The sequence below is a fragment of the Bos grunniens genome, chromosome 4, assembly GCF_055505025.1.
Source record: "Bos grunniens cultivar Pamir isolate PY7600 chromosome 4, Bosgru_T2T1.0, whole genome shotgun sequence".
NCBI classification, from domain to species: domain Eukaryota; kingdom Metazoa; phylum Chordata; class Mammalia; order Artiodactyla; family Bovidae; genus Bos; species Bos grunniens.
In genome coordinates this window covers 86,600,412-86,620,323 of record NC_141168.1, presented here as the reverse complement: position 1 = coordinate 86,620,323, position 19,912 = coordinate 86,600,412, and the positions used below count along the sequence as shown (strand labels likewise).

General features: G+C 39.6%; 1 protein-coding gene across 1 annotated transcript in view; it reads right to left on the bottom strand.

The window, feature by feature from the left end:
* The window catches only part of GRM3 (glutamate metabotropic receptor 3), a 246,328-nt gene that overhangs the window by 63,886 nt on the left and 162,530 nt on the right, over nt 1-19,912 (bottom strand). Inside the window, exon 3 of the mRNA XM_086397193.1 lies at nt 14,789-15,644. Within this exon, the coding sequence (XP_086253319.1) occupies nt 14,789-15,644 (856 nt within the window). The remainder of the gene's footprint in view (nt 1-14,788; nt 15,645-19,912) is intronic.

Sequence of the window (19,912 nt, the reverse complement as noted above, 5' to 3'; positions counted from 1 at the left end):
ATTTCTACATTGAAAAGGGAGGAATTGAATGGAGGAGGGATTATCCAGAGGTTATATTCACAGGGAGAATTTAGATAGGCAAAAGAGTGGAGGAACTTATCTCTGGAAGTTGGCATTGTTTTCCTTTTAGAAATTTTGTAGAAACTTAATATCTATATTGTGTGTATATATATATATATATATGCACATATAAAATTTGGGGGGCTTCCCTGGTGGCTCAGATGGTAAAGAATGTGCCTGCCAAGCAGGAGACCCTGGTTTGACCCCTGGGTCAGGAAGATCCCCTGGAGAAAGAAATGGCAACCCACTCCAGTATTCTTGCCTGGAGAATTCCATGGACAGAGAAACCTGGTGGGTTACAGTCCATGGGCTTGCAAAGAGTCAGACATGACTAAACGACTAACACTTTCACTTTCATATATAATTTTATTTAAAATATATCTGGAGTTGACACAGAGTTCTTAATGAATAAAAATGAAGAGGCTATAAATGACCTCACTATCCAAAGCTTGCTTTTTGATGATTGAGACATTTTCTTTGTTTTCTACTTTTATAAAATAGAGATAATTAAAGATACATTTTTATTAGATTATAATATTTTAGGGATAAGAAGACTTTTTTGCTATATTTTTATTGGAATATAATTGCTTTACAATGTTGTGTTCATTTCTGCTCTATAGCAAGTGAATCAACCATGTATACCTGTATCCCTGAGAAGACGTTTTAGGTACCTGGAGAAGCTAGTATAAGGCTACCATATGTGATCAATAATTGGAACTATAAACAAAACTTAGTGACAGAAAAATTCTTAAAAAAAAAAGTTCTAATTTATGAAAGTCCCAAGCGTATTTTAAAAAATTTTAGAAAGAACACCTGATTTGTGATGTGTGCTAAACAACCACCACTACCCAACAATAAGAACAGAACAGAAAAAAAACATTCAAATACATTAAACAAACAAGCCCTCAGAATTATTATGGTCTTGGATGGAAATTCTGGAAGGGTTTCACATCCACTATTTTCCCTCTTTCTTTTATCAATTTGCTTTTAATTAAGTATGAAGGTTTATAATTAGAATGAGAGAATGGGGTGACAGGGAAGAAAAATGCAGAAATGCAATCTTAAACAGTGTTTAAGATACAGTGACCTGCAGCCTGATTACTCTTTTTTTGCAATTTATTATTGATTTTTGGAAATAACAGTATGATATCAAGAATATTGATCTAGTGCAATTAGATGCTTTCAGAAGAAGGAGTGAAGTATATAATGGAGGCCTCAGCAAACAGTCATTCTTTATGAAGACACCATTGTGGCAATTAATGAAAGAGTTAACAGACTTCTTTTCAGATCATGATCATTTTGGAGCAATTTTTTATTATTTCTGCAACTTCACACAGTAAGCCGAGCCAAATGATGATGAGGCTGTCTCCTTTTTCTCAGTATAAACTGACCTTTTCTCTCTTTAGGAAACAATAGTGGGAAATAATGTGTCATTAGGAAACAGCCTTAAGTTGGCTTTGGAGGCTACTTAGCTTTGCAAACTTGAGACAGTGATTTAACTCCTTTGGGTTTCATTGAAAACCTTTAAACCTGGGGAAGTAACATCTACTTAGCTGACAGGATTTTTGTGAGAATTAATGAATGAAATGTACAATGGCTATTGTAAGGCAGCTGGCAATCAATAAACTCTGGTTTCTTTTTCTTTTCATTCTTTCTTCAGGTTAGAGCTCTACTGGTTTTAGCTGAAGTTCAGGGTTAAGATAAGAGGATAATGATCACAAACAATGTGATTTTGGAAAATTTTATGCATTTTCTATAGGAGGAGACTGAAAAGGCACATTTCAGATCTAATCTAAAAACTCAGATCAATACTTTATTGTTTAATTTTAGTTTCCAAAAGAGCTCTGCATTTATTGCAAGTTAAAGAGAAATGACACATTTTAAAAGTTATTAACATGCTGGTGTGGTGTGGAATGGTTTATTCACCTGGAAAGTCTCCTTCTCCCTCTCCACTTCTAACAAAATATGAGTCATATCCAGTGTTCTATATTTTAGAAAGCCTTTTCTAAAATCCAGCTCACTGTTGATTTCTTCTTTGTACCTACATTCTCTCTCTTCTACCTGTCCCTCTCTTAAGATGCCAAAGATGAAATGCTGTATAGTGCAAGATATATTCTCTTAGTGCCTTTACTAGTTATGAAGCTACTTAAGTGTAGAAAGGATGCAGTTACTCATGTTTTTCATACTTTACAGTACCTGACACTAATTCACTGTGAAAACTAAATATTCTTTGAAAAGTTTCAAAATTATACTCTTTTTAGTATAGCAATATAGCAATAACTTCTGGTGATAAGAGGAATAAATTTGGAGGATCTAATGTAAAACATGAAGTTGAACGGTTCTATGAAGACCTACAAGACCTTTTAGAACTAACACCCCCAAAAGATGTCCTTTTCATTATAGGGGACTGGAATGCAAAAGTAGGAAGTCAAGAAACACCTGGAGTAACAGGCAAATTTGGCCTTGGAATACGGAATGAAGCAGGGCAAAGGCTAATAGAGTTTTGCCAAGAAAACGCTCTGGTCATAGCAAACACCTTCTTCCAACAACACAAGAGAAGACTCTACACATGGACATCACCAGATGGTCAACACCGAAATCAGAAGGATTATATTCTTTGCAGCCAAAGATGGAGAAGCTCTATACAGTCAGCAAAAACAAGACCGGGAGCTGACTGTGGCTCAGATCATGAACTCCTTATTGCCAAATTCAGACTGAAATTGAAGAAAGTAGGGAAAACCACTAGACCAGTCAGGTATGACTTAATCAAATCTCTTATGATTATACAATGGAAGTGAGAAATAGATTTAAGGGGCTAGATCTGATAGACAGAGTGCCTGATGAACTATGGAATGAGGTTCGTGACACTGTACAGGAGACAGGGATCAAGACCATCTCCATGGAAAAGAAATGCAAAAAAGCAAAATGGCTGTTTGAGGAGGCCTTAAAAATAGCTGTGAAAAGAAGAGAAGTGAAAAGCAAAGGAGAAAAGGAGAGATATAAGCATCTGAATGCAGAGTTCCAAAGAATAGCAAGAAGAGAAAAGAAAGCCTTCCTCAGTGATCAATGCAAAGAAATAGAGGAAAACAACAGGATGGGAAAGACTAGAGATCTCTTCAAGAAAATTAGAGATACCAAGGGAACATTTCCTGCAAAGATGGGCTTGATAAAGGAAAGAAATGATATGGACCTAACAGAAGCAGAAGATATTAAGAAGAGGTGGCAAGAATACACAGAAGAACTATACAAAAAGATCTTCATGACCTAGATAATCACGATGGTGTGATCACTCACCTAGAGCCAGACATCCTGGAATGTGAAGTCAAGTGGGCCTTAGAAAGCATCACTATGAACAAAGCTAGTAGAGGTGATGGAATTCCAGCTGAGCTATTTCAAATCCTGAAAGATGATGCTGTGAAAGTGCTGCACTCAATATGCCAGCAAATTTGGAAAACTCAGCAGTGGCCACAGGAATGGAAAAGGTCACTTTTTATTCCAATTCCAAAGAAAGGCAATGCCAAAGAATGCTCAAACTACCGTACAATTGCACTCATCTCACACGCTAGTAAAGTAATGCTCAAAATTCTCCAAGCCAGGCTTCAGCAGTACGTGAACCATGAACTTCCAGATGTTCAAGCTGGTTTTAGAAAAGGCAGAGGAACCAGAGATCAAATTGCCAACATCTGTTGGATCACGGAAAAAGCAAGAGAGTTCCAGAAAAACATCTATTCCTGCTTTATTGACTATGGCAAAGCCTTTGACTGTGTGGATCACAATAAACTGTGGAAAATTCTTCAAGAGATGGGAATACCAGACCACCTGACCTGCCTCTTGAGAAACCTATATGCAGGTCAGGAAGCAACAGTTAGAACTGGACATGGAACAACAGACTGGTTCCAAATAGGAAAAGGTGTATGTCAAGGCTGTATATTGTCATCCTGCTTATTTAACTTATATGCAGAGTACATCATGAGAAACGCTGGGCTGGATGAAGCACAAGCTGGAATCAAGATTTCCAGGAGAAATATCAATAACCTCAGATATGCAGATGACACCACCTTTATGGCAGAAAGTGAAGAGGAACTAAAAAGCCACTTGATGGATGTGAAAGCGGAGAGTGGAAAAACTTGGCTTAAAGCTCAACATTCAGAAAACTAAGATCATGGTATCCGGTCCCATCACTTCATGGCAAATAGATGGGGAAACAGTGGAAACAGTGTCAGACTTTATTTTTTTGGGCTCCAAAATCACTGCAGATGGTGACTGCAGCAATGACATTAAAAAACGCTTACTCCTTGGAAGGAAAGTTATGAGCAACCTAGATAGCATATTGAAAAGCAGAGACATTACTTTGCCAACAAAGGTCTATCTAGTCAAGGCTATGGTTTTTCCTGTGGTCATGTATGGATGTGAGAGTTGGACTGTGAAGAAAGCTGAGCGCCAAAGAATTGATGCTTTTGAACTGTGGTGTTGGAGAAGACTCTTGAGAGTCCCTTGGACTGCAAGGAGATCCAACCAGTCCATCCTAAAGGAGATCAGTCCTGGGTGTTCATTGGAAGGAATGATGTTGAAGCTGAAACTCCAGTACTTTGGCCACCTCATGCGAAGAGTTAACTCATTGGAAAAGACTCTGATGCTGGGAGGGATTGAGGGCAGGAGGAGAAGGGGACGACAGAGGATGAGACTGCTGGATGGCATCACTGACTCGATGGACATGAGTTTGGGTCAACTCCGGTAGTTGGTGATGGACAGGGAGGCCTGGCGTGCTGCAATTCATGGGGTCGCAAAGAGTCGGACACGACTGAGCAACTGAAATGAACTGAATGTAAAACATGGTGATTATAGCCAATAAAACTGTATTACATACTTGAAAGTTGCAAAGAGAACAGTTCTTAAATGTTCTCACCACAGAAATGTAATGGTAATTCTGTAATGGGATGGAGATGTTAGCCAAGGCTATAATGGTAATTACTTTGTAGCATATAAATGTGTCAACATGTTGCACACTTTACACTTGCAAAATGTGGTATGTCAATTATATTGCAATAAGCTTGATTTTTTAAAATAATAAACAAAAATATTAATGGTCAGTCTTAGAACATCTAATTATACTAGGGTCAGTGGCTTAGTTTGTGGATAAGCTTGTATTTGTGATGTTATTGTGCAAATTTAATATAGGGTTGATTCTGTGCTAGTAAAATTGTTAATAGTTTTTGGACGGAATTAAATACTTGAATATTCTGAAATGTTATTTAGCACTATAAGTTCTGGGGACTCTGCCACCTTTTCAAATTCCAATTTATCTTAGCGAAATGAATTATTTAGCTATCATAGTTTTGAAATGAAACACACCCAAGTGGAGTGTCTACATTACCTCGGGTTTAATGCTAGGTATTTGGGGGAAAATGTGAAGAATTACTATGTAATCTTGCCGGGTGATGTCATATATAGTGACTAAATATACAGTGGACATCTGTTAAGTATTTAAAGTAAGAGGGAGGTCACCCTCCTATACCATTGGAGGGAAGTCAACTGGTACAATCACTATGGAAAATAGAATGGAAGTTCCTTAAAAAACTAGAAATAGAGTTATCTATGATCCTGAAATTCCACTCCTGGGCATATATCTGGAAAAAAATATGGTCTGAAAAGATACATGACCCCAGTTATATTATGTAACAACCTAAATGCCAAAAGAATTTGAAAAAGAATAGATACATGTATATGTATAACTGAATCATTTTGTGGTACACCTGAAACTATCACCCCTTTGTTAATGAACTGTGCTGCTGCTGCTAAGTCACCTCAGTCGTGTCCGACTCTGTGCAACCCCATAGACAGCAGCCCACCAGACTCCTTTGTCCAAGGGATTCTCTAGGCAAGAACACTGGAGTGGGTTGCCATTTCCTTCTCCAATGCATGCAGGCATGCTGAGTTGCTTCAGTTGTGTCCAACTCTGTGCGACCCCATGGACAGCAGCCCACCAAGCTCCTCTGTCCAAGGGATTCTCCAGGCAAGAATACTGGAGTGGGTTGCCATTGCCTTATCAACTATACTCCAATATAAAATGAACAGTTAAAAAATAAATAAAAGAGAGTGGTTAGAAGAGTGACCAGTCCTTGAGTCCCTTAGCCAGCCTCCTCAGTGCTTACTCCTCAGCTCAGAACATCAGCTCCCATCACCTACAGAAGCTGTGCTCACTGCTTAGGCATTAGGAGAATTTTGCTAGGTTCCTAGGAAGTTTTACTAAACCCAGCTCTGGGGAACTTCCCATAAAAGGCGCTCCCTGGGTATCCTGAAAGTTAGGATTGTAGGCTAAGTTTATTTTTGAAGGATATGTTGATTATGTATTTTTAAAAATGGTCTGAATATTTTCTTCAGTCTCCAGACACCTTTACTGTAATGTCCTTGTAAATACACCACAGTGTCCCAGAGTCTGGACACATAGAAGAAATAGCACATTCATCGTATTATTTTTTTCCAATTAGCAAGATGGTAAAATCCATTTTATTGGGGATGATTATGTTTTTCTGCTTCATTGACAGGATGGCTCTTCAAACGGATTGAGAAAAAGTAAGCATTATGGAATAATCATGATAATAATAATAACAACCATATGATCATAATAACAAGCAGCAGCAGCAGAAAGCTCAGGCCAAAGTGGCAAATTAGGTTTTCTAGAGGCTCCTGTTCTCCACTGTGTGACCTTAAAATGAGAGTCATTTCTCAAGCTTCTAGGCGACCAAAGCACAGATGCATGATGTATAAACAAATAAGTAACTGCGTGAGCAGTGTCCTTTGGGGGTTTAGATCTTATTCTGGTGACCCCAGGAAGCTGACCAGAGAGAAAAGGGGGCAAAAAAAAAAGTACAGGATATTTATCTTTACATTTTGCAAATGCTTTTGATCAGCAGAGCTGGAACAAGTTTCTGTGCTTTTGTGGGAACTATAAAAGTTCCAGGGGAGGAAGCAAGATCAAGAGCAGTTTGCTCTTTCAGGAACTTCAAAGCCCATTCATCTAAAGATGTGGCCATTACCATTTTGGCTTCCTTGCTGTGCCTTGGATGGCCCTGGACTTTTCAAGAGGAGAGCCTTGCTGGGTTGGGGCCAGCTCACACATATTCCTTAAGAGTGCAGTGTCCCAGAAAACCTGCCCTTCCTGGCCTGTGCTCTGTGATTACAGCTCCCAACAGGAGTGAACATTCTACCAACCGGCTGAGTCAGATGCAGAGCTGAATGGGGCTGTGAGGCTGGACTACCCATTTTCTGCCTCTGCTCCTCTTTTAGGTTTGGAGAATTGTAAACATAAGAACAGAGCTAGACCATCTCCGTGAGCTCCAGGCCCCTCTGATCTCAGGAGTCTGTCTCTTGGCTGGTACCAGGAGACAAGTGTGCCACAAAGAGAGAGAGAAAGGGAAAAGCAACTAACAAACAAATGAACAAAAACCCTTCACAGCTGTGTGTTCTACTCTTCAGCCCATTGTTGATTACCAGGTCCGGTACTAACAAGGAGCTGCCCTCTTTGCTTATAATTCAAGTCTTGGGAGTAAGATTTGTTCAGTGAATTTAGATTTATTCTGGGGATAAGATACACAATGATTTTCCAATCCAAAACAAAACTCAAAACCAAATAGAACACAAAACTTAACGTGTGTGTGCGTGCTAAGTTGCTTCAGTCGTGTCTGACTCTTTGCAGCCCTACTGACTGTAGCCCGCCAGGCTCCTCCATGGAATTCTCCAGACAAGAATACTATTGCAGAACCACTAATTCTTTAAAAAAATTGTTTATATTGGAGTACAGTTGATGTACAATGTTATGTTAGTTTCAGGTGTATAGCAAAGCGATTCAGTCATACATATACATGTATGTATCCTCTGTCAGATTCTTTTCCCTATTGGCTATTATAGAATATTAAGTAGAGTTCCTTGTGCTGTACAGTAGGTGCTTGTTGGTCATCTATTTTACATATATTAATATGTGTATATGTTACTTCCAACCTCCTAATTTATCCCTTCCCTCCCACCTTTCCCCTTTGGTAACCACACCTTTGTTTTCTGTTTCTATTTTGTAAATAAGTACATTTGTATCATTTTTTAATATTTCACATATTAGTGGTATCATATATTTGTCTTCCTCTGAGTTATTTCACTTAGTATGACAACCTCTAGGTCCATCCATCTTGCTGCAAATGGCATTATTTCATTCTTTTTTATGCAGCCCCACTAATCCTGCTTCTATATTTTGAGGATGTTCTGGGGACTGGCTGTTGGTGTAAGCTTCACAGAGTTGGAACTCCAGCTGTCTTGTTTACTGCTGGGTCCCCAGGACCTGGACTAAAGTCTAAACTTCAGCTGGAATCCATGGCTACATCAGGACCTTGAGGATTTGTTCTACCACCTATTTTTTCTATGATCTTGGATCAGTTTCCTACTGTGTAAAATTCTCAGTTTTTCCATTCTCGAACATTTTAGCCCAGGCTTGTGAATCACACAAAGGAATGCTATGAGTGTTATTCCCAAGATAAGGCATCCTCACTCTGGCTGTGCCTTGGAGAACCCAGGCAGTGTGCACAGTAGGTGGGAATGCTTTCTTCTGAACTGGGTGTACTCTAGTTACCACGTCACCCTGACAGTTGCGTTCACTTCTAGGTGTTTCAGTAAGTGAAGATCACAATGCTGACATCCTGAATTTCCACCTCTGTCAAGTGAGGAATAAAAGTATGGTTCTCTTTGAGGAAGGCCTTTTGGAACTCTGTGGTTTTAGTCTATTCCATTTTCTGGAGCTCGTCTCATAATAAAAAGTGAGAGGCATTGTACCAGACCACGAACATACAAAATGACAGTGGCATTGCATTTCTTCAACTGTTTCATAGCCCTCTCTGTCTCCTCTGTTTTTATCTGATTGGTGAGTTTAAGCTCTCTTTTTATATGATGAGTGCATGGAAGTTTACTCAAAATGATTTGGAAAAGTCTCCTGCCACCAAACATAATTCTGATTTAAATATTTATTTTAAAATTCAACATGACATGGCTCTTTCAGATGGAAAAAATTTTACTAATAAAAGAATACTTTGAAGCTTTTTTTTTTTTTTCTTTTAATATCCTAAGGTTTAAGGCTCAGCTTCCAAAGTTTGGCTGTTTTATGAATAACCTTAGCTCCAAATAATTGAGAAAGTGATCCAGGGGCATTAAGGGTATAATGAAAAGGAGAGCAAGAAGAAGCGTATTTCGAACTTATTGACCGACTGTCTTTTATTCCTTTAATAAGCACTCCATTAATAAACAGTGAGCATGTGTCAGTCACTGTGTTAGGTGTTTGGGATCAACGTCCCCAACTTCCCAGAGTTCCCGTGTATGTATAAAAGCAGCACTGGGTCTGATGACCTGGATTTCAACTTTGCTCCTTGCCACTACGAAGATGATGATCTTGGGCAAATTACTTTCAGTTATGGGGCTTCATATATAAAACAGGAACAAATCCCAGATCCAGTGCTGATGCTCTTTGGTTTTAAATTTGCCTCAAATACAAAGATAGAACCAATGGACAGTGCTTAGGTTAAAAAAAAAAAAAAGCCAGTCATTCTAGAAGTCATAAACTTTTCTTTCTTGAAATTCATTTGTTAATGAAGAAATATACATTTAATTTTCACAAAAAAGAATCACATTATAAAGCTATTGATTATTTTTCTCATCCCATATTCCTTTGGTAAACACTAATATATTTTGCACTCTATACCAGTAAATGTGTTGTGTATTTGAGATCAGAGATGGAACATATGTTTTCTGCGTTGAAAAAGTTCACAATCTAGTAATGGAGACAGAGAAGGAAACACAAATATGGGTGTTAAGTGCTAGTCATAATCAACAAATATTTACTGAACACTTATTATGCTGGGGCTACTGCAGTGAATAAAACTGATAATAATTTCTGTTTTCAGGAGTTTATATTCAAGTGCAAAGATCAAGCAATAAAGAATAAACATGAAAATGTAAATATTATCCATAAAAGAGAAGGTGAAAAAATAATAGAGTGAAAGAAAATGTAGAACAGGTTAAAGGGAAACAGGGGCACATGTGGTAGGGACTGGGGGCATTGCCATCTTAAGAAGCATTGCCAGGTGGGCCTCAATAAGAAACTAGAATTTAAGGAAAGCCCGATGGAAGTAAGGGAATAAATTAGCTATAGGGATGTCTGGGGAAAGGGCTTTACCAGGCAGAGGGAATTGGGAGTGGAAAAGCCCTAAGTTTGGAAACAAGGCTGGCTGGAGTGAGGTGAGCAAGAGAGGAAGGTAACAGATGATGGCAAGGGAGCAGCGGTAAAAGGGATGCTGGAGCCAGGGGTGGGCCAACTAGGTTGGATTTTGTAGAACACTGTTAGAAGTTTGACTTTGACTGTGAGCGACATGCGGAGACTCTCTAAGAGGTTTTGAGTACAGGAGTGACTTCCTCTGACTTTCATTCCAATCCCAAAGAAAGGCAATGCGAAAGAATGCTCAAACTACCGCACAACTGCACTCATCTCACACACTAGCAAATTAATGCTCAAAATTTTCCAAGCCAGGCTTCAGCAGTACATGAACCATGAACTTCCAGATGTTCAAGCTGGATTTAGAAAAGACAGAGAACCAGAGATCAAATTGCCAACATCTGTTGGATCATCGAAAAAGCAAGAGAGTTTCAGAAAAACATCTACTTCTGCTTTATTGACTATGCTAAAGCCTTTGACTGTGTGGGTCACAACAAACTGTGGAAAATTCTTCAAGAGATGGGAATACCAGACCACCTGACCTGCCTCCTGAGAAATCTATATGCAGGTCAAGAAGCAACAGTTAGAACTGGACATGCAACAACAGATTGGTTCTGAATAGGAAAAACAGTACATCAAGGCTGTATATTTTCACGCTGCTTATTTAACTTATATGCAGAGTACATCATGAAAAATGCTGGACTGGATGAAGCACAAACAGGAATCAAGATTGCCAGGAGAAATTTCAATAACCTCAGAATGACACCACCCTTATGGCAGAAAGTGAAGAAGAACTAAAGAACCTCTTGATGAAAGTGAAAGAGGAGAGTGAAAAAGTTGGCTTACAACTCAGTATTCAGAAAACTAAGATCATGGTATCTGGTCCCATCACTTCATGGCAAATAGATGGGAAAACAATGGAAACAGTGGCTGACTTTATTTTTCTGGGCTCCAAAATCACTGTAGATGGTGATTGCAGCCATGAAATTAAAAGACGCTTACTCCTTGGAAGGAAAGTTATGACCAACCTAGACAGCATATTAAAAAGCAGAGATATTACTTTGCTAACAAAGGTCTGTCTAGTCAAGGATATGGTTTTTCCAGTGGTCGTGTATGGATGTGAGAGTTGAACTATAAAGAAAGCTGAGGGCCAAAGAATTGATGCTTTTGAACTGTGGTGTTGGAGAAGACTCTTGAGAGTCCCTTGGACTTCAAGGAGATCCAACCAGTCCATTCTGAAGGAGATCAGCCCTGGGATTTCTTTGGAAGGAATGATACTAAAGCTGAAACTCCAGTACTTTGGCCACCTCATGCGAAGAGTTGACTCACTGGAAAAGACTCTGATGCTGGGAGGGATTAGGGGCAGGAGGAGAAGGGGACAACAGAGGATGAGATGGCTGGATGGCATCACTGACTCAATGGACGTGAGTTTGGGTGAACTCCGGGAGTTGGTGATGGACAGGGAGGCCTGGCGTGCTGCAGTCCATGAGGTCCTAAGGAGTCGGACACGACTGAGTGACTGAACTGAACTGAACACTGTAAAAGGCCATCCTGACTGCTGTGCTGTGGATGGGTTGGAGGTGGGTGTTGGCAGCTTGGACCAGGGTAGTAGCAGTTAGGATGGAATAAGTAAAGGGGCTAGACCTGACAGAAGGGGATGGGGTGAGCATGTTCCAGGTAGAGGATATAGCATATACAGAGGGCACAAAGGCATAAAGAAAGGCATGATGTTCATGGTGATCTGAAAGTAGTCTTAATGAAAGGAAGGGTGAATGCTGGGTGTGTGGCAGAAGATGAGTCTAGAGAGGTAGAGAGTCACTAGATCTTATGCCAGGAGGACTCACTATTTAGAAGTCTTTTTAACACAGCATACATAGTTTTGCAAAAATCTCTTTTGTAAAAGAAATATTCACAGTTGGTTAACTTTAAGGAATACTCATAGTGGCCAGTATTGGAATGAGTTAGTAGGAATATACCCAGGAACAGAGGAGTAGTCTCAGGAGGCTTAGAGCTTCCATCCTGTGAGGACTAGGGCTCTAAGGGGATTGACTACAACTGTCTGCCAGAAGAATCCTGGAGTAGATGCACTGAGAACAAGCAGATGGGTGCATGAGGACTATTTGATCCCAGAGAAGACTGTGCAATGTTTGCTGAGGTGTTCACTATTGTGCTTAATCCACTGCCTCAGTATTCAAGTTAGAGAATCAGAGAGACTATTTCCAAAAAATGTAAAACAGATGTACTTTTCAGGAGTTTACTAGGTTACCTTATTCTTCCAACAGACATATTTAGCTAGTTTAGCATCTCAGGATCCTCTCATAGTAAGGCATTTTCTTGCCCAAGTCTTGCTGCTATGCATATGTGCCTGGTAGCTGGTCTAAATTCCCTCTCTTTTCTGTAGTGTGAATCTGTTTTTCACCCTGCTATTCTCTTCAGAGATGGAGAGTGACTAGTAGTAATGTCGAGCAAATTGAGAAGGCGAAAATAGCACTTTGTGGTCAGGTCTCCACAGCCAAACTAAATTGTAGACTCAAAGCCAGTAATTGAACAAGGCAGACAAAAAGAAGATCCTGTTGTTTCATTTATCCAAATAATAGCCTTATTTCTTCATTTTTCTTTGCCATTTAAGACTCAATCAGTGAAATCAAGGAAAATATTTTGGTTACAAGAAAAACTTTGCAAAGGCTCTCTGAAATCCAAGAATTTTCATTCTATTAGCTGTTAATGAGTGGATATATTTGTATATTTGCATACCAAGGAGTAACAAACTAGAATAATAGAGTTAATTAATACTTGTGATGCATAAAGATGAATGATTACCCCAAGGGTAGTCTGAAAGGGAAGGAAGTTGCTTATCTTATTCAGCTTTAAGAATTAAGTGCATTGTAGATGCTATTTATAATCTGAGAGTTCATTTATGTCTAAAGATAGTCCTTTTTTTTTTCTTTTTTTTTTACTGACTCTGTGGTCCATTCTTATATTCTGGAGTCATCAGTGCGAACTGATCTGAGATCAATCCTGGACGTGTATACATGTATATCACACACACACACACATGCTCTTATATGGAATACACCTATGGGAATACAGGGCACAGGAAAGGCTTCATCTTTACCATTTTCAGTGCCTGTTCTAATGTTAAGAGGTGGTATCCATCAGATGAATAGGAGCGAATGCTGACATAATCAATTTTAGCCACTTTTGGCTCTCTCTGTGTAGAATGAAGAAAGGATGTGCAAAAATGCAGGCTGATAATTTTGGTGCTTATTTTCTGGGCTAAAGTAGGGGTGAGAGTTCTGGACTAGAAGCCAGTTGTCTTGGGGTCTTCTTTCAGTACTACCATTGATTTTTTTCAGTCCATTTGACTTCTGAGTGATTATCTATAAGGGAGAAGTGAGAATTGCTACTTGCTTCACTGATAATATGATTTGAGCATAAAAACTTTCATGCCTTGGATGATAAATCAATTGAAACAGACTCTGCAGACTAGAATGACGCACTAGTGGCATGGGAGATGATTAGCAACTTAGACAAATGAAAGTGTTCTCTCCTTGGAATATTTTTGGCATCAAAATCTTTTGTACTCAGTAATATTACTTACCACTTTATGACTTAGGTTTAAGCAAAATTCCCCAGAACTGGTACCTTAATGCAATGATATCGCATGCACTGTAGAAGAGCATGCAATTCTAAAGATGTGTTTTTTTTAATATGTTAGCAGTACGTTAAAACACAGTGCTATATTGAGAAATGTATAGACCATATTTATAAACAAATAGAGCAGCAAAAGCCACTTTGAACACACCTCTGGATGTTCACTTCTATATCAGAATGACTTCCATCAGTTTTCAGTTTGCTTAAAGTCAAGCTCCCAGGAAAACAGTTTCATTTCATAAGATAATCTGAGAAAAATCCACAACTCTTAATACTGACATGGAAATGCTGCTGTACAGCAGAAGATATAAATTCGAATGCCTGGAATCACCATGCTCTGAGTGTTTTTCTCTTTCCTTCCCTAATTAGGCTCTGGAAAAAGAGTGACTTTTTTTTTCTCACCCCCACTGTGAAAGTTATGAGACTCTTTTGCTCAAATCACCCAGAAGGAAAGCTTGGAAGTTCATGTTCCTTAGAGAGTTGTCAGTTCTGCTAAAGAAGATTAAATGCTCATTGCGCAGGTGTCATATCCCACAGCTAATCACAAGAAAGAGAGCAAATGTGGCATAGCCCACATCTAGGCAGCTACCGCAGGTCAGTCCAGCCTAGGGGGTCTTCAATCTCATGTGGTGTACCAGACAAGATATTCACAAGAAAATAAGTAACCGACATAAAAAACCCATCATATTGCATCTTGGAATATTTCAGTTTGAATCGCTTGGGTGGCTCTGAAACAAAGATTTCTGGGTTGGGGCAGAGGAATTTGATTCCTCTTTGATTCCACTATTTGCATCATAGAAGAAAATTGATTAAAGGCTTCTTGCTTACCTGTGAAATTAATCTTTAGCAAGTAATCCTTGTACAGCTTCTTCCCGTCCAGGATCTTCATGGCGTCGCAGAGCTTGGTGGTGTTGGGGCAAAGCGTACGCTGCATTTTGTGCAGGGCATGGGCCATGGCATACACTGCATTCACCACGAACATAATCTTGGATTCCTGCTCATAGTTGCTGCTGTCGATGGCCAGATGCTTGTCACAAGGACGCCGGTGGTTGTGCTTGTTCTGGAGGCTGCACTGGAACTTCTGCTCCCAGAAGTCCCGGAACCAGGGGTTGCGGTGGTTGTTGTAGGGGTTGAGGCTCTGGAAGTAGCGATCGAACTGGCGGACGGGCTGCGAGGCCAGCTCCAGGGTGATGGCGCCATAGGCCACGTGCTCGCTGCCCTTGATGATGCTCTCCTGCGCACCCCAGCCGTCGCTGGCCACCCAGGTGAAAGAGGCGTTGGCGCGGCTGGCAGCGGCAATGAGCTCCCGGGAGTCGTCGCTGCGCATGAAGAGGACCACAACGCGCGCGTTGGGCTTTTGCAGCAGCTCGCGGATCACGCTGTCGTAGGATTTGCGGATGTTGGAGCGGCCCACCTTCTCCGCAGTGGCGATGCAGATGTTGCGCAGGCGGGCTTCCTGCTCGAAGGCTTCGATCCCCGTCTCTCCATAGTCGCCCTCCGAGGCCACGGTGGACACGTAGGTCCAGTTGAAGAAACGCAAGATCTCGGCCATGGCTTTGGCCTGGTAGAAATCGGGGGGCACGGTCCTGGCAAAGTAATCATAGCGCGATTTGTCGCTGAGTTTGGCGCTGGTGGATGCGTAGCTTATCTGTGGGATCTGGAAGAGCCTCAGCAGGTTTGCCACCTGGGGGAGGGAGGGAGACAAGGCAGGTACCATTTTTTTAGAAATCTGGAGGTAACTGACTGCACAGGAAAGATGAAACATACTGGGTAAAGCCCAGCTCCCTTTGCAACTCCAGACTGCTAAGCTGTTCTGGACGCTTTGCCAGCTGCATTCCTGGACACTATATTTGGGGAATTAGGAAAGAGGTTCCAAGCAGGTAATTCAAGTGTTGGGAAAAGACAAAGAGAAATGAGAAGGGCATGTTTCTGTCTCTCCTAGACTTTATACTACATCCTGGAACAGACTCAGTTCTGTTCAGGTGTGAATGGGGGCTGCTTTAAGTTTCTGGAGCCCTCTTATAACTGAGTCTAACAATGAACTACAGTGAATTAGCCAAATTCGGTTTTTAGACAAACTTGGCTGTGGTTGTACAGAAAGAGCCTGGGTGTTGTCTAATTCTCACTTCCCCCTCTTTTGCTAAAAAAGGCAGTCTCTGAAAGAATTTAATTTGGGAACTGTATGCCACATGGACAGTCCAAATTAGACACTTATTATCTAGGTTAAGCCAAAAAAAAAAAAAAATCCATTCTTTTTGGCCCACCCCAAGTTTAGGCATATGCCTTTCTAACCTTAAAGAGCTTGACCAACATTTTCTTCACCTTTTTAACATTTTGTTTCTGCTTGGATTATACATAGCCCAAGCATACAAATGCTATTTTTATGATATTTTTGATTAAAAAGCAAATTAGGGAGTGTTGAGGACCTTGTCAATAAAGAACTATTTACTTTAAAATGTTTAAAGTTTATTCTGAATAAAGAATGTACATTTCTTATAATTTACCTTGGAATAATATTTCACTTCTTATTTATTACAGAATAAAAAAGGAAACAGCATATCAAGGAACATTTTATGCATAGAGTATTTGTGAAGTTTATACATTTTAAAATATATATGCAGATTGTATGTAAATCTAATAAGTTTTTGTTTTTCCTGGCTACCTCACATATTCTGAACATTTCTATCTTTACAATGATTTTAGTTACATAATATACTAAGTAGACTTTAATTGGAAATAATGTTGACTATTCCAACATACTCGATGAGAACTTTGAAATTTCCCTTCTGAAAGTTGCGGTTTCGGGTTTATGTTTGACATGTAGGAAGCACAGCTTGAAGTAGGCAGCTGTTAGCAAAGAGCACAAGTAACATCAAACAACTGACAGCTGAGTCCTGGTTAATCATCATTTCAACTGGCAGTGGAAACCAACAGCCATATTCATACACAGCCACACAGCGTGTTCTCAGAAATCTGGCCTGCTACTAAAACCAATACTTGATATAGCCCAGAGCTATCAAAAATGTTTTCTATATCTTTGCAAATCATGGTACCTCTCGTGTAACTACGAATAGAACAGCAAGAAAATCTGGCACTTTGCACGCAACATAATGCAAATTTAGGATCCAGATCTTTTTTTGCATCTTGACTTTTAATATATGTATATATACTAGGATGTGAGTGAATTTTGGGGAATAGAGGTGAGTGAATGGGTAAGTGGGTGGATGAAGGCTAGTATGCCATTTATTTTTTCTCAGGGCTGGAGACCCTGAACAAAATGGACTCTCCTGATTCATTTGAACATGGGAGTGCTGGTTGTTTACTCAGCCTGATTGCGATGGCACTGAGCCAGTACTGTCATCACTTCTGTACTGAGTACCTGGCTTCTTTCGAATGTAAGTAGCACTGTGGCAGACTGTGATGAGACCCCTGTCTGTGCACGGACTTGGCTTGATTATGGAGACTTTGGATGACATTGGAGAGACCATCTCTTCTGGATGCTACAGTTTTCTAATCTTCAAGTTCTGTTCATCAGGATCTGAACCCTTCAGGGAGGCAGAGAATGAAAGGACCTGAAAAATGCCCGTAGACATAATTTCTGGCAGCTAGGAACCACAGCGGAAGAATCCTAAACTGTTGAAACTTCCTTCTCCTAGAGGGATATGAGTAAAGAAAAAGTTCTTGTCCTTTGATGAATAGGATCCTGTGGCTCCATGTCTACCTCTCCAGGATATCTGAGAACAATTTACAAACAAGGCAGACGTACAAGAGAGTGAACTGGGCATAGAATGATAGCGATATGGAGAAGATTCTCTGGGTAGGAAGGGGCACAAATGTAGCAGGTTTGGATAGGTGTCGGTTAGAATACAACTGCAGCGATTGCTATCATTTTATGAGTAGTTATCTGATATACAAATGATTATGTACAAAATAAACAATAAGGATCTACTGTGTAGCACAAGGAACTGTATTCAATATCTTGTAATAATCTATAATGGAAAAGAATCTGAAGGAATATATATAGATATATAAAAATATGTATCTATCTATATATCTGAATCACTTTGTTGTACACCTGAAGCTAACACAACTTTGTAAATCAATTCTACTTCAATAATACAATAGCTTGTGTATGAGTGTTTTAATGAGGAGACTACAGCCTACTTTAGAAAAAGGAGGCACATTTAGTGAGCTAAACATGAGAATGGAACTCTACTAAAGTGTAACCTCAATTGTATTACCTCTTAAATAGCATGGAGCAATCATATAGTCAGAGGATGATGTTCAGAGTTACATTTACATTTTTGAAACACATGTAATGCAAATGAATGATAGAACAAAGCGTTGGAGGCCTTTTGTCATGGTGAACCATTCATTTTAATACTAATTTCCTTAGATTACATGAGTAAAAATGCTTAATATAAAAATTAAACACCACAGAAATAAGCAGATTATAAATCTCATTTTCTTTCCCTCTCTCACCCTCTCCAGCCTGACTTCTAGAGAAGAATAAAGTTCTTAGTTTGATTTGTGCATTTTCAAAATTATTTATTCTGTTGTAAAGCCAGTGACTACTGTACTGGGCATTTATATGTGTATTTTCTCCTTTGATGTTCACAACTGCCTTTTATGATGAATGTTGTTTTCTCCATTGTAGCAGTGCAGAAACTGAGATGAAGACCTCTGTTTGTGATCATAGGATTAGAAAGTAGAGGCAAAATTACAATTTAGAAGCAGGTCTTTTGACCTGAAGGACTGTAGCTGCCCTCTCATAACCTTGAGTCTGCTGTTTCCTGTGTGACTGTGAATCTGAGGTCTGAAGCACAGAAGGGCACCCAGGTAGGAAGAACAGGAGGGAGGAACAGAAGCAGTATTGTGGTTTAATTGCTACTAGGAGCTTTCTTTTTACCATAAAACCGGCCATCTGAAACATTCTTGATTTGCTTTACTGGCCATGTGGTTTCCTCTGTGAAAACATGAAGGTGTAAGAGAACATCTACACTGGACATCATTTTAAAAATAGAAGAATCATTTTAGGATGGAGAAATCATGTGGACTTTTGGAAGAAAGTTACCCAGTTATAGTGTTAGTAGGAGTGGAGGAAGGGCAGAAAGATCTACTTACATTCTTTAGGGAAAATTGCTTTAAAAGTAGAGAGATACTTTTCATGGTTAGAAACTCTAATAAAAAGATATATAGCTTAAGAGCAATAGGAAAACTTAAAAAATAATTAAAATAATACAGAATAGTCTCAATAAGACAGACAAGTCAAGATTTCCAAAGAAGCCACTGGATGGCTAAGCTGCATTGAGCCATGTGAGTGCTGAAAGAACTAGCAAGAGAGACGAAACCTGTAGGTGTGTTAGTCCTTGGGCAGGCCTGGGACAATATACAAGACTGGCACGAACCTGTGAGAACCAGGAAGAATAAAGCACAGAATGTGAAAATGGACTGATGCTGATTGTTGCTATGATTGGTTTTCAATTATATTTTAGGAGAAGTTGTGGTAAGAAGGGAGCGAATCACTGGTTGGGAGAGTTGGCTCTAAATGAGTGAAAGCAAGACACTGCCTAGTCCTTTCTGCCTCCTTATGTGCCTTTGTGAGAATGTTTCCTAATCTGGAGATTGTGATACAAATATATGAAAAAGTTCTCTCACATCCAAGCCGGGGAGAAGACCACAAGAAGGGTCCGTAATCAATTAAGTTTTCCTCCGGTTCTGAATTCTGGAAGAAATCACAGATTAAATCAAGTAATTACTACTAATAATTTCTGAGAAATTAATAATGGGAGGACTGTCAGAGGATAAAAAGGGAGGAGTAAGAGAAAGTTCAGGAACTATAAATCAGGAATAAATATAAATCAATAATCATGATATATTTTGGTAATTTTTTTTTCTCAGAGTTCCCTATAGAGAGCATGCAGGCATTTAGAAATGAACAAAAAAGTTGCT